Source organism: Typopeltis vanoorti, chromosome 3 (genome assembly GCF_054136105.1).
Source record: "Typopeltis vanoorti isolate ZY-2024b chromosome 3, IOZ_Tvanoo_1.0, whole genome shotgun sequence".
Classification (NCBI taxonomy): domain Eukaryota; kingdom Metazoa; phylum Arthropoda; class Arachnida; order Uropygi; family Thelyphonidae; genus Typopeltis; species Typopeltis vanoorti.
The window spans coordinates 10717280-10732406 of record NC_143551.1 but is presented as its reverse complement, the minus strand read 5'-3'; the positions used below and the strand labels follow the sequence as shown (position 1 = coordinate 10732406).

At 35.1% G+C, this 15127-nt stretch overlaps 2 protein-coding genes across 4 annotated transcripts in view; one reads left to right on the top strand and one right to left on the bottom strand.

Annotated features, from left to right (window-relative positions):
• Positions 1-7737, top strand: part of LOC150107907 (uncharacterized) — a 93772-nt gene extending 86035 nt beyond the window's left edge. Inside the window, exon 5 of the mRNA XM_090415377.1 lies at positions 7676-7737. Coding sequence (XP_090271503.1) covers positions 7676-7720 — 45 coding nt within the window. The 3' untranslated portion in view covers positions 7721-7737. The remainder of the gene's footprint in view (positions 1-7675) is intronic.
• A 72-nt stretch (positions 7738-7809) lies between these two features.
• LOC150107906 (lethal(2) giant larvae protein homolog 1-like) overlaps positions 7810-15127 on the bottom strand; it is a 443798-nt gene continuing 436480 nt past the window's right edge. For all 3 annotated transcript variants that reach the window (XM_090415428.1, XM_090415430.1, XM_090415429.1), the window contains one exon: positions 7810-8357. In XM_090415428.1, the coding sequence (XP_090271554.1) occupies positions 8295-8357 (63 nt within the window). In that variant the 3' untranslated portion in view covers positions 7810-8294. The remainder of the gene's footprint in view (positions 8358-15127) is intronic.

Below are 15127 nucleotides of genomic sequence, written 5' to 3'. Positions count from 1 at the left end.
CATTAAGGGGAGTGTTGGTAGCTTGCCCCACCTCTGCAACGAGTTGCCCTGGTGTTGTACCACCTTACCCCAGTCCTGAAGATACTTTCAGGTGCAAACTTTGTTTGCTCACACTTGGATAAAGGATTAAACTAAATTTATTATACTCTAACCAAGTGAAAAATAAACTTTCAACATCTTTCTCTAAATCCAGAGTAATTTATTAAAAAAAAGGGTGGCACACCAATTGGCAACTCCTATAGGTAGAGATGACCTGCTAACGCTTCTGCTTGGTATCTCCACTTGAGCCTGGCTCCCACTGAAGAGACCTCAATAAAGGTCGAAACTAGTCTGGGTAGTGGCCCTTCCCTTAATGCATAACATTAGACATATCCGCAAGGAGATGTGTTTTGCATTATAGGAGATACTGAGATAGGAGTGTTGGTGGCTTGCTCTACCTTTGCAACAAGTTGCCCTGGTGTTGTACCACCTTACCCCAGTTCTGAAGATACTTTCAGCCGCAAACTTTGTTTGCTCACACTTGGATAAAGGTATTTAAACATGAAAGTAACATTCAGCCATTTTTTTTTCATCTCCTACTTGTAACAGTTACTTACTAAACATGCATACCTTATTTTCTAAGTAAATTTATTTTTCTGTTTCATATAAATATATAAGCAATATTTACAAGCTTACAGCATTATATTCTTTAAGTCTCTTCGATTTTGAGTTTCAGGTAAAAAGTGATTGTAAAACAAAAAAAAAAGATATCAATCAGAACTATTAGTAAAAATCTATCTGATGTATTAAAATGCTCAAAAAGTACCTGTTAAACTACAAGGTAGAAGTTAAAAGGGATGGGAAAAACTTTTGTCAGTTAAATTGGCATGAATCTTGCCTCTTGAATATTTAGGTAGCAGTTATGTTTAATCACAAACGTCTGATTGACGTTTGTGATTAACGTGAGTCTGATTCATATCACTTCTTCCTACATATGCAGATACAAACTTGGTTTTCTCAGAAAGACACACAAGTGCAGTGCTTATCACATGCAGTAGTAGCAATTATTGAACCTGTCAATTTTTTTTATAAACTGAAGTATGAAAATAATTGCAAAAATTTTTTGTGGGCTTATCAAGTATACAAATGTTAGAATGGGATAAACTTGTAGCATCTTTGGGAAGAAATAATTCAAACTGCCATTATGTTTTTGTTTTTTAAACAAAATAAAAGATATTGAACTGGCAGTTACATGGATCATTAGACACTGTGCGATATCTGCATATTGTTTAAAAACATGTAGGTGATTGCTGCCATAACAAAGATCCTGTATGTTTGTTACACACATACAGAAATTGAACTACCAGATGTCAGAGTCCCTGGTTTCTGTGGCAATGAGTTGAGTTCTGTAGTAATGCCATTACTGCAGAAAACACTTTGAACATTCTTGCAGGTAAGGTATGAACACAGTATGATGGTCTATTGAAATATGTGCAAGAATACTTCATGTTCAACATCACCTATGTACTTTTTTTTTTAAATTTTATTCCAGACCTTCCTCCCACATATATCATTTATGTATTAAATCTATGAGCTTAACCATTCTAATGTTTATATAGTTCATAAAAAAGTTATTATATAAAATAAAAATGTAGTTGTGATGGGCAGACAAAAAAAAAAGCCCACACCTCCAAGAAGATAAAATGCAAGGTCTTACTTTTCAACGAACTAATTTTTTTTGAAAAATTAGTCTAGATAATTTCATAATTCTTAAGTTCCTATAAACTAAACTAAAGAAAATATTATAAAAAAGCAAAAAGGGTTTATTGCTAATTCTGGCAGTTTATATCTCTGCTACCAGCAGACATACAAACTACCAGATCAGAACTATTATTCTCCACAGAAGGTAAATCCTATCATCCACAATATTATTAACCAAAACATTAGTTTTGGGTAATCCATTATTTCCAAATATATGGAACGCAATAGATTACATACCCAAAAAAGTTTCAGAAGTAGAAAAATGTTGCAAATATAGGTTGGTTGAAAAATTTGGCCATCTATTATCCAACATCTGATCCAAAAATGCTAACTCCTTTCCTATGAAGGAGGTGATAAATTTTTTAAACTAGTAAAATAGAATCTTCGATTTTGAGCAAAGATTTTGCTTATGTGATTACCCCACCATGCATTCCAGAGGTTGACATGATGGCAAGTGCTGAAAAATCCAAAGTTTTTATCTCAAGAAGAGGCACAAACCACCAGATTGCTCTATGCCCCCCCCCCCTTTTTTTTTTATTTTTAAATGTCATCTAGCAAAAAGTATCAGTGTTGGAAAGGAACACCTTATAAAGCTGACATGATAATCCTTAAAGGTAACTCTACAAGTCACCTTGGAATTATGAGCACAATTGTTTCTGTTGTCACTCTTCCACTTATTGAACTAGAAGAAATGGAACTGTGATCCCACTTGTTGGCAAATGCAAAAAAACAGCAAAAATGAAGACACCCAATCACTCTTACATTATACAAAGTGAAAAATGTTCACTCTCTTTTCTATAGTAGATAGCAGAAGCCTTCAACAGATATCTTTTCAAGTATTTAACTCCTCAGAACTCATATCAGACATTCAAGTACCATTTTGAAAAACATCTCTTTTATGGAGAAACTTACAGATATACAAGTCACCCATAAGATATACAGAATTAGCCAGTTTAGACATGGTTTGCTCTTTACAAATGTTTAAGTTGAAAAATTTTGGCGATGGAGTTGCCTCTATTCACCGCCCATCATAAACTTATACGTGGAAAAATTTGAGGAAGAAGCTAGCACATACACTCTTAAAACATCATGTATGGTGGAGATATTACACTCTCCATGGAGTGAACAGATTCATCATGAGAGATTCGTTCAACTGACAACACATCATAGTAAAAAAGCATTAATAATGCATTACATTCATTAACAATTTTCCATGTAAAAAATCTAATCCTCTTCAACACACAACTTCCAGGGATGGCCTCTGGTTCTTCCATCCTCATCTTCTACTCATGTTATATTCCCTCTGTATTAATCCAACAAAGCCCCCTCATCAACTTAAATGTCTATCATATCACATCTTTTCCTACTATACAAACTCTGTAATCCACATTTCTTCAACCTCTCTCCATATCCGGCATTTCAGAGTCCTGATATTGCCTTAGTCACTGTATAAAAGCACTGGAAGAGTGCTTTATACAGTGACACAACCACCACCTAATCCCTACATGTTAGAGTGCTTCTTATCATAGTGGCACAATGTGCACCCTAAACTGTCCACTGTCAACTATCAAATCTAGAATCTCATTCACTTCCTGTGTACACATCCTTATATTTCTACACTCCAAAATAAATGCAACACCTTGCACTTATTAAAACAACCCCACTCCTTTGTCCAAGTCAAAAATCTATTCAAATCTTCCAGAATGGAATTAACATTAGCAAAACAACTGCAGATCTCTTGTCAGTCCACATATCAATTAAAAACAAACAGCAGTAGCCCAAGAACACAATCATGGGACACATAACAGGTTACTCTCCTTTTTTGATACACTGCTCCTTCATACACAACTTGTTGGTATCATTCAGAGAGCCAATCTCTGATCCATCTAACAATATACTATATATTCCCATCCTGTGCAGCTTGTACACAAACTTATGTGGTAATCTATCAAACACTTTTGTAAAGTCTACGAATATCACTGTGTATGATTCTCCCTTATCTCATAACCTTATAAAATGCAAGTAAATTACTAAAACAAGACCTACCCTTCACAAATTCATGCTGACCATCATGAAGAATACTATGCCCATCAACCCGGTATTCATGCAGCATTTCTTTAAGTACACTTTTAAAACATCTTTCTGCAATGTTTTAACTAGTATAATAGATTCACCTAAAAATAGCACTGTACTGAATATTTTATTCCTAACCAATCTCTCCAACATTGACTACAACAGCAGTTATACTGACTGGTTTATAATTGAAAGCTTTTGTCCTAGAATCATGCTTGTGGAGTGATACTATTTTACCTTCTCTCCACTCCTTTGGAACCTTATCCACCACAACACTTTCATTAAATAATCAGGTCAAGGGCACATCTAACTGTTGTGTGCTTTCCTTAAGAATACACCATGATGTGTCATCCATTCCACAACCTTATTAATATCTAACTCCAATCAACACCTGATTCTTTCACTTCCAGTTCTCCTAATACTTGCCTCCCTTCTATCCACTTATGTTCATAGAAACTGCATCACCTTATATAAATATAGTTTTAGTAGTTAAATAATAATTTTCATTGGTTTATCATTAGATATTGTTGTATTGCATCATCTATCATCCCCCACAGGTTTCTGTATAATGTAATAGTTGCTGCTAATTGCATCAGAATTTTTTTTATGCTGTAGACAGCAAGAGCTAGTTTTTGCATTTTTGTGCTGGGGCTGCTATAGCTGGTTACATGCAGTTAACACCAAAAATATGACAATAGAAAAAGTATGATTCAAGCTTTTAATAGAGAAGGCTATTCTTCTTGGGAAGTAGCTAAAAGGGTGTCCTAGAGTCCATCTACTGTGGTACAGTTGCCATTGAAAGTGAAGGAAATTGGATCTGCTGAAAGGAAGAAGGGGACAGGAAGAAAGCCACTGTCTACACCATGTCAAGATCCGATTGTAAAGCAGTTCTGCCTCAAAAATTGCAATGCATCATCCAAAGCTGACACAGGACTTGGTAGAACAAACGGGATTGCGGCAAGCTCTCTGTAACTGTTGGGAGAAGACTCATTTGACAGGGACTGATAGCCAGCCATCATAAAAAGAAGCTTCTGTTAACAGATGAGGCCACGAAAGAGATTGGCCTCATTAAATTAGTGCAAAGAGCATACCAAACAGATCCCTGATCGGTGCAAAAGTTTTTTTTTTTTTTTTTTTTTTTTTTACTGACGAGAAAAAGTTTAACCTGCAGGGTGCTGATGGCAAACAGACAGCTCAAAGATGATCAGGGGAATAATTCAATCATGGTGTTGGTTGTTTGAATTTCTTGAAAGGTTCAGTTAATGCACAAGAATATCAGAAAATTTTAAAAGAATTGCTGCCTACTGTCAGAGACCATTGTCATTTCCTAATTATATCACATCTTGTACTAAAAAGAGCCAAATATTAACCAAAAATAAGTTATATTATCTTCATTATATGTGACAATTATTGTGCTATTATCTCTTTTCAAATAGATATTCAAATTTAATTAGTAAAAAAGCATGGTTACAACAGGTAATGTGGTTTCTATGAATATGTGTATATTGCATGGCATCATTTACACCATATAATGTATGCTGATAAAGTGCTCATTCAATAATTCCACTATATCCTTTGTAATGGTCACTCTGCTGCCATGACCATCCACCAGTGTCTACCCGCCATAATTATACTTTCTCTTGCTTGCAATATAGCAGAATAAATCCCTTGAATAATCTTGACTAAACCAGCCAACCTCTTTTCATACTGTACCTGTTCTTTCTTTGCTATGCTTACTACCTTCCCAGTCTGCACTTTATACTCTTCATGGATCTGATCTACTGACTTATACCTCCTCCTCTGCAAGTTTCTTTTCCAAAACATTTTGCTTGATTTCAATCCTTCTCTACTCGCTTAACCCTTGGTATGCAGTTATACGTTGCCTGTGTCATATACTACCTTATGAATTTCCATGCGCTGTCAACATCTTTTCCAATGCTAGTTGACTGCAGAGCTTGCTATAATCATCCACCTTATACTTTCACGTACATCCATTTTTGCAGTAACCTTTTCTTTTCCCACCACTTCCCAAACAAGTACCTCGTGATCACTCTCACCAACTGGGTAATGTTTATTGCCTAGAAGCAGTCAAAAGCACCTCTAAGATTTTGTAGATTTCCTGATCAGTGGTCGTCCAAAAATCAAGTTTATACTAGAAATGGAAATAGATGGTAAATTACCATTCTGATTTTAAGAAAAAAAAAAAAAAAAGCCAGATGATTCTATAGAAAACAAAAAAACTTACATGGGTAGGCACTTGCATGCAAGCTAATTTTACCATCCTCAACAAATATTAGATATTGTTACAACTTTAATATTTAAGCCTTGGATGATTAAAGATGATGAAAAAAAAAAAAAAAAAAGAAAACTTAAAATCCTAATTTGCAAATTCTTTCCAAATGGCTACTCAAGGATGTTATTAAAGAAATTATTTTCTTTAATAACATCCATTAATTATAAACAAGTTGTAAGCAGATCTAGAAATCCAGACAGATAACCTGTTTATTAAAATCTGGCCTTTGAACCAGTTAACACCTCACAAAGCTGCATATGGTCCTAGTGGCTGTGCGCTTTGCAACCATATGCCTGGGGGAAAAGGAGTGTCCCAGGTTCGATTCCCATCTGTGATGTGAGGAACTGAAGGATCTTCCTCAGCCATAGTCAAGTTAGCCGGTCTTGGGCATAGACAGTAGGGTTTTTCCCCAGTTATCCTGGGGTTTTTCATCCCACAAAGCAGGCAAACCGGCCCTGAGAACTCAACACTATGTACATAGGATACACTGGGACGTAGGGCTGACCACCTTATCCTGTGAACGGTTTGAGGTCCGATGATTAATAAACCCTCAACACCGCAAGGTAAAAGAGGGTAAAGAAAAAAAGATGAGAAAGCTGCATACGTTCTCCTAAAGACTATCATTTTATAAACACATTGGGGTATAAATATTCCCATGTTTCTGTGAAAGATCTCTACATGAGAGGCATTCTGAAATCCTTAAAAAAAAAAGAACTTGTAGGCAACAGTGACATAAGAGAAAAATAAGGCATAAGAAAAAAACAATCCATGTGTTAAAAGTTAAGTGTTTGGAGAAGCTTAATGGAGTGAAACAGAACTAAGATATGATTAAAGGACTGACAATGTCTCAGTCACTGAGACATCGCCAGTGATTACAATATGAATCCTTGACTATGTCTCAATGTCTGAGATGAAATATTGGAAGAGTTAAATAACATTTTAAAACTTTTCTTAGTGCTGTTTCACTCCATAAAGCCTCTAACATGAGAGAAAGAAACACTGATCTCATTTCACATATTCTCACAGAATAGCATGTTGTAGACTATCTCCTCCATTCCAGAATATTCAAAGTCTTCTGAGGTAATTTGCACATGTGGCACATTATACAAACTAGGGACTTGCAGTTCATTACATCTGGAAGTCTAATTTGCACATGTAACATACAAGATATGTGTAAATGTGTCTATTGATAGATGTGGCTGTTCAACATATTCCAATTTGTAAAAGATGAGTTTTTTGACATGTTTAGATTTTTCTTTTTGTATGTTTCATGTAAAACCCTGAAAATGGTATCAACCAAAGAAAGATAGCAAGACAGGTAGAAGTGATGTTTAGTTTAATAAAAATCTGAATTAACCCTTTCTGATGTTTATATAGTTATTCATATTTCAAGAAATGTAAAACCAAAGAAAGTTTATATGTGCATAAGTCTCTGACTTCATGGAGGTCGGATGTTAAATAAAATGCAAAGTCATTGTTGGTAGACAAAAAAAAAAAACCTCAACATGGTAATATTTCTCAGTAAATAAGATTATTTTATAAACATCACTTTTTTTTTCTTCCCAATAGCTCCTCCATTCTGAAGAAACTAAAGTAAAAGATCAAACAGGCTAATAACTTCAGCTACTTTTAATTTTGTAAGCCACATTTTTATACTCATTTAGCATAAAAAAAAAAATTAACGAAATAAATTTCATGAGAACTTGTGTAAAGTTTAAAACTTTTATTATCAACAAGTACCCAAAACTAGAAGTCCACTGTTAACTGCTTTGGCAATTACCTATCTGACCACCATTTTGTGCATTTTTTTTTTTTTTTTAAATATCAAAAAGACAAAAAAGAAGCATTAGTGATCACAGATCACCACATGGACAATTTGGTACAAATATAATAAGCATTCAAATTTTCAAAAAATAAAAATGTGCTAAATAATAGTAAATTGTTATAAAACAAATTAAGATTAAGTCAAAATCACCGCTAATCAAACATAAAATACAGTAGATTACAAAACTAGCTGCCAAGATTTACAAGCTACACAAAATGGCTGGAAGAGCTGTTAGTGACAAGTCCGTTTTTGGTCGAAGCAATCCCCCCTCCCTTCTCCTATACAGTTCCATCTTTTACAAACATGTTCAGGCACAGTCTGAGGCACTAGCTCATAAGCAGAGCACGAAAACATTTTTAAAAATCAGGTTGTTCCTCCTTCAAAAGTGACAAATTCCTCCATAAGTGCTAGTGGGGCCCTTTTAATCTGAAAGAAAAGATAAGTAGATGAAATTAACTATCTGTAGTATTTATAAAATAAAATAAAAAATCCAGGATAAAGATAATTACTGGTATAGAACGTGCCTTAAGTTTTACTAAATCAAGTTTTACTTCAAAAGAAGAATGATAATTAATACTTAAGGAATTGACAGCGTACACTAGAAATATAAATTAAATCGACTTTAATATATACTTTCCAATATTTCGGCAACGTCACGTTGCCATCTTCATGGAAACTTAAGATAAAGACACGTGCACGCAAGTACTAAATAACAGCAAATGAGAAATGAAGCGAGGAAGCTACCGTTTTCCTAAAGTCCTGATGCTTCGGAAGGAGTGTTATATCAATTGATATTTTTCACTATACGGAAGGCAGGGAAGAAACACAAAGGGCATTCATTGAGGTTAAGTTTGTGTGCGATTAAGAAAGAAAGCAAGATTTTTCTTTCACAGAGCAGCGAGTGAAACAGTTTGTCTTTTTTAAAGTGCCGAGTGTATCTAATGTTAATGAATTAAGAGAAGGTACAATGGTGAGTGTGGAATATGTATGGTCTCCCTCTAGGAGTTCTTGACTCTGGTTATCATTACAGATGATAACTTGCGGGCTATATTAGGTGTTCTTGACCTTTGGGCTGAAGTTCTTCTGATGTATGTTTCTCAAATTTGGCACAGTCTCATGCATCTAAATTTGTTGAGGTTTGGCATGTTCCTAAGGGCTGAGGCTGATTCCATGAATAGTCTTTCATATTTGAACTTGCTGCGGTGTATTACTGTGGCTTTCTTCCACCTTATTCTGTGGCGAGTATCCAGAGCATAAAGGAAGAAAGCCATAGTAATACAACGTGCAAGTTCGATTCACTTAAACCTTGGTATTCCAGGTCTACCTACTCACTGATGAGACCTCAATAAAGGTCGAAACCGGTCTGGGTAGTGACCTCTCCTCATAATGTAAAACAGTAATACATCTCCTAGGAGCTACGTTTTACATTATGAGAAAATATTGAGGATAGTGATGGAGCTTGCTCCACCTTTGACATGAGTTGCACTACCCAAGTGATGACTTATGCTTGGCCTCCCCGATAGTTCTTCGGCATGAAACTCTTAGATTTCAATCTCCGAGTTTCGTATCCGGCTTTAAAATAATGAGGAATTTATTATCCCCTTGACTTAATTTATGCCACCGGGAAAAAATAGCCTCTTGGCTCTTTATCGTAGATTTAATTATCCTAATGATTTTGTCATTACCACAATGTTCTAAAATTTTCCATAATGCTTCATACCATATTGAGTCAAAAGCTTTTTGAAGGTCTAAAAAGTTGTGACAGATTATTTTGTTATGTTCTATGTATTTTTTGCCTAGTATGTGTATTGTAAAAATATGGTCGATTGTACTTCTGGACTTCCAGAAACCTGCTTGTTCATCTGATAGTCTGCTTTCTATTTTCTTTTCAATTCTTGACAACAGGATTTTGCTTGGATGACTAATAAGGCTTACTGTTCTATAGTTGCTACATTTATTGCTGTTTTCTTTTTAGGAATAGGTACAAGGACAGAAGTCAGCCAATTAGAAGGCCAAGTCTCTGTGTTCCATATGTCCTGGAATAAATTTAGCAAGGTGTCTATGATGATGTCCCCTCCTTCAGGTATCAGTTCCATTGTGACACCATCAATTCCCATATTTTTGAGGAGCTAACTGCTGCAATGACTTCTTTTAATAGCGGGTAATCTCCTGGCAAAATTCCATCCAAAATATAGTCAGTCAGTTGAGGGTCCCTTTGAAAAAGCTTGGTTGCATAACATTTCCATCTATCAACTATTTTCTAGTTATCCGTGATAGGAGTTCCATCTTCAATGTTCCAATTAATTGCAGTAAAAGGTTTGGTTAACTTATTAATAATTTTAAAAGCACCTTTAGAATTATTTTTATTTAAGTCCTCTTCTATATTTTTGCATTCATCTAATATTCATAAGTTTCTAGCATGTTTGATTTCTTTTTTTAATAATGTTAGTAATATTTTTATACTATTCTCTATTATCACCGCTATTAATATGAGATTTCAAATATCTTCTTTTGCACATAGGTCCAAAATATTTTTAGTTATCCATGGTTTATTTTCCTTTTGTATCCAAGGATTTTTTCAGCTGTCTCAGTTATCTTTTGTGAGAAATATTTGGTTTTAGATTCAATATTACATTTCTTGAAGCTTGTGTCAAAAATGTTTTAATTTGTATTTATATAGTATATTGATTTGGGGATCTTTTAATTTTTCTATATTATATCTTTTACAAGTTGATTTTAATATTTCTCTCATTTTCATATTCACAGTTGTGATGACCATGTTGTGGTTGCTGCCAATGTCGACTCCAGGAAATGATCTGGTTCTTGGGAGGCTGAAGTTTTTAAATCTTGTGCTTACAAGGATAAAGTCAATTTGGTTGCGTATTTTACCATCAGGGGAAGTCCATGTCCATCTTCTGGAAGGTTTATGGGGAAATAGAGTGTTAGTAATGGCAAGTTCATTTTGTGAGGCAAAATTGATCAATTCAAAACCTCTTTCATTTGTCTCCCCATAGCCATACAGTCCGACAAATGGGAGATAATCCTTGCCGATGTCTGTTCCAATTTTGGCATTCCAATCACCATGTACAATCAAAAGGTCTTTTCTGTTCGCTCCAGTAATTGTTGCATTAAGTTGACCATAAAACTCCTCTACTTCGGAGTCCTCGTGGTCTGTGGTTGGGGCATAGACCTGTATGATGATGATATTGAGTGGTTTTCCTCTTAGGCAGACTAGAGCAATTCTGCTATTGATAGGATTGAATTCCATGACAGAATTTCGTGATTATTTGTGTATCAAAAACCCAACACCTTTTCTGCTGCAGTCACATCCAGAGTAAAGAAGCAAATGTCCATCTGTTGTTAGCTCTCCTGTTTTGGAGCATCGAATTTCACAAAGTCCCATAACAGTCCATTCATATCTTTTTAGTTCGTTCTGTAGTAATTTGAGTTGACCTGATTGTAGTAGAGTCCTAATATTCCAAGTTCCGGTCATTAAATGGTTGTGGAGTCTGAATCTGGATCCAGTTTTTCCATTATTTTTGTCAGTGACAGTGGTGATGATAGCGCCAGTCGCTAACTTCTCATTGCCACCCCTGGAGCTGCTACCAAATGGCAACCTTGTTGAACCGGGCAACATCCGAACTGACATGGTGTGTTGTGTTAAGGTATTGAGAGTGGAAAGGATTATCAGAAATTTCTCCTATAAGCAATGAAACTAATGCAAACCCTATCTCTACGTACCAAAATTTCTGATAATCCTTTCCACTCTCAATACCTTTATTTTTATTATTTTTTTTTAAACCAGTTCTCCTTCCAGGCACACCATAGGTCACTTCTCCTGAGTAATTTAGATCACAACTGTGTAAGTTTCCTTTCACACTCTCCCTACAACCTTTAACTATTTGGCAGTAGCAAGGAATGATATCTAGAACTTCTACTTTTCCTTTCCATGATTATTGCTTCCAACTCTCCAGACGCAAATACCTGCTCTCAGCTAGTTACAGAATCATCTTCACTGTTATGAAGATGATAGTGAGGATGTTACAGGAAAAAAAAGTAAAAAAACTCATCTTACTGCAGCTTGCAACAAGAACCTCAACTACTCAGCTTATGCAGAACAACCAGCAATGAATTCAAATCCAACTTCATCAAGACTAGCAACAGAAAACTTGCCTCCTGTCCAAATGGAAGCAATGCCTTTCTGGTCCCTTGCAAAGGCCACTGGATGCAACTTATGCTCTCCTGCATTCCCATCTCTCTCTCGACCAGATGGTGCCGTGTTATAGCACCAAAAAATAAAGCTGACTTGCCATCACTTTTCCTCCAACTTCTGTTTCCCCTTTCCATCTACCTCTATCTTCTAAATCAGTGCTTCCCAAACTTATGGATGCCAAGGCCCCCTTTGGAAAAATTAAAATATTTTATGGCCCTCATCAAAAAAAAAAAATCTTAATATAGACATATGTTATAATATTTATTGTATATTATCAATACCTTTGAAATGAACTTATACAGATCAGCATATATTTACTAATATTCATTAATCGCCAAAATACGCAAGAAGCAGAATTTGTGAATTAACACCAATGTGTGATTTTTTTCATTAAAATATAAAAAAGAACAAAAAATAAAAATTAAATGTTTCTTTTAAGATTAAAAAAAATCTACTTAGTCTTAAAACATTTTAAACTTGTTTTCATTATTTCATGGCCCCCTCAACAAAACTTATGGCCCCCAAGAGAGCTGTAGCCCACAGTTTGGGAAGTGCTGTTCTAAATGACCAAGGCAAATAGTCTCCTACCATACCTGAAACTTAGCACCATATTCTTTCTGTCATTTTTCATCAAAACTACATCAGAAGAATGCTATGCTACAACAACAACTTGGACACTGAAGTCCTCTGATCCCAAAAGGCATTTCTCCAAATGTATTCAAATTTTGTGTTCTGGAATTATCGACTGTTCTATATTGTCTCTACAATCTTCTATACTTAACTGGCATTTATCCCAATGCATGAGAGCAAACATGCATCCAACCTATTCAAAAAAGGGAGATAGTAACAGTGCACCTATCACCTCAATCCTCTCCAAAATAACAAAAAAAACCACACTGTCAGCTTCACCACCTAGAAGGCCTACTGATTAATCAGAAATCACTAGCATGGATTCCACCAATGTTGATCCACAGCTTGGCTCACTACTGGACCCATGCTATGGAAAGATTCTAAATGTGCTGCTGCCCTTGACATTTCCACAACTTTTGATCATGAATGCATCAGTCTACTAGGCAAAATGTCATTCATCTACCTATTACCCTCAGTAAGTTAGCTGGCCTTTTTCTCTGGTCATTCACTGTATGTCATGGTGGATGGTTTCCACTAATACAGGAGTACTTCAGGGCTCTGTTCTATTACACATTCTCCTTTTCCTATACATGGCCTTCTCTGAATCACCACTAATCCTATCCACAGTTTTCCAGGTTACAGTAACTCTATCCTATTCATTCAACAAATCATGTGATGCTTGGTCATTCCAAGCTTTAAGATCTACAGCAGGTGTTTTAAACACTGATGATCCCAATACTAATCCTTCAATAGGAAGAGGATAAACCATTCACCTTCCACTCCACCAAAATGCAGTGCTGCTTTTTTTTCCCCTCAACAAAAGGGATTTCAATTCATCTTCCCTTACCCTCAGTAACAACATAAGTTGCCAGACAGGATCAGAATTCTCTTTGGATATATATTTACACCAACTGAAAGACCAAATTAGCACTATATAAGACAGTGCTAATTTGGTTTTTAGCTAATTTGCTAATATATATAGTGCTGTATAAGATAGCACAAGTCCACATGGACGGAAAACGCAAGAAATAAGAAAAGCCTCACTGACATATTGTTGATAGAGATATGCTAGTTCAGGATACAAGAGTGTTTGAAATAAACAGAGGATCTGAAATTTGAAGTGACCTTTACTTAGTACTAAGCAGGATAAAAAGGGATATCACATTGGAAAGAACAGTATGTAATCTACATCCACCAAAACCTTCGCACCATCCCATAAAAAATCGGGGGGGGGGGGTCTATCTAATCTATTGTTCTTGTGGCAATTTTTACGTAGGCCAGATGGGAAGGTCAGGAGAAATTTGTATGGTAGAACATAAAGACAAAGAAAAAAAGAAGAGAACACAAATTAGGTCTAGCTTTCCACACAACTTCCACTGGCCATAAAGTACTCTTTGGGTAAAAACCAATCATGGCATATATTGATAAAAACTGTTTCACAAGAAAATTCAAGGAAGCAGCAAAAATGCTTAGAATTCCTACACAACGCAACAAAAACCAAGGTTTGATATTACACCAAGTGTGATCGGCATTCATAAAAAATTAATTTCCTCAGATCTCAGGCATAACACATGTGAAGCACATAATGTGACAACAAATAAACATTCAGTAACGAAGGTTTCAAATTTTTTCAATGTTACAGTTGGAAACATGGACTATGAATTTAATCTTTGTTAGTTGTGTTTAACTTTTTTTATACACCAATTCCCCTGATGATGTAAGTCACACGACTTACAAAACTCGTCAGGTTTTCACGTATCCTATTCGTATTTAATAAACATGTGGTCTCAATACCAGAATCTCTCGAATATTTCTGGTTCTACAATCTAAAGACTCCCCAATAAGAAATCAATATATGAAATCAAAGTATATATAGAATACAAATACTGTACACCCCTTGAGAATTTGATGATGATGTATACTAGAATGGTTGAAAAGGTATTGCAGAACATTGATTAAAATATCACTAGTAATGAATAAGACATATCAAAAATGATTGTAAGCACTACAGATATATCATGCATTTCAGCTTATTTACTTATCTTCACAATTAATGCACAAAACTGATAAAGATTTATATTAAACTAACCAACTGTGTGTGTGTGTGTATATATATAATTTTTTTTTTTTAAATATATTTTTCTAAGCCACTGTGAAAAACTGAAACATGTCTCACAGCTTTATTGCTATAGCTTCAATAATAAATATTTCATAAGGCTTAGGTGTTTTATCAGACTTCCAAATATGTAGTTTTATGCTTAATTTTAATTAATTGTGCTATGTAAAAGATGAAAGAACAAGTATCTGCAGAAAGGTAAGTATTTCCTTTGTAAAGCACTTCATTTCAAAAGAA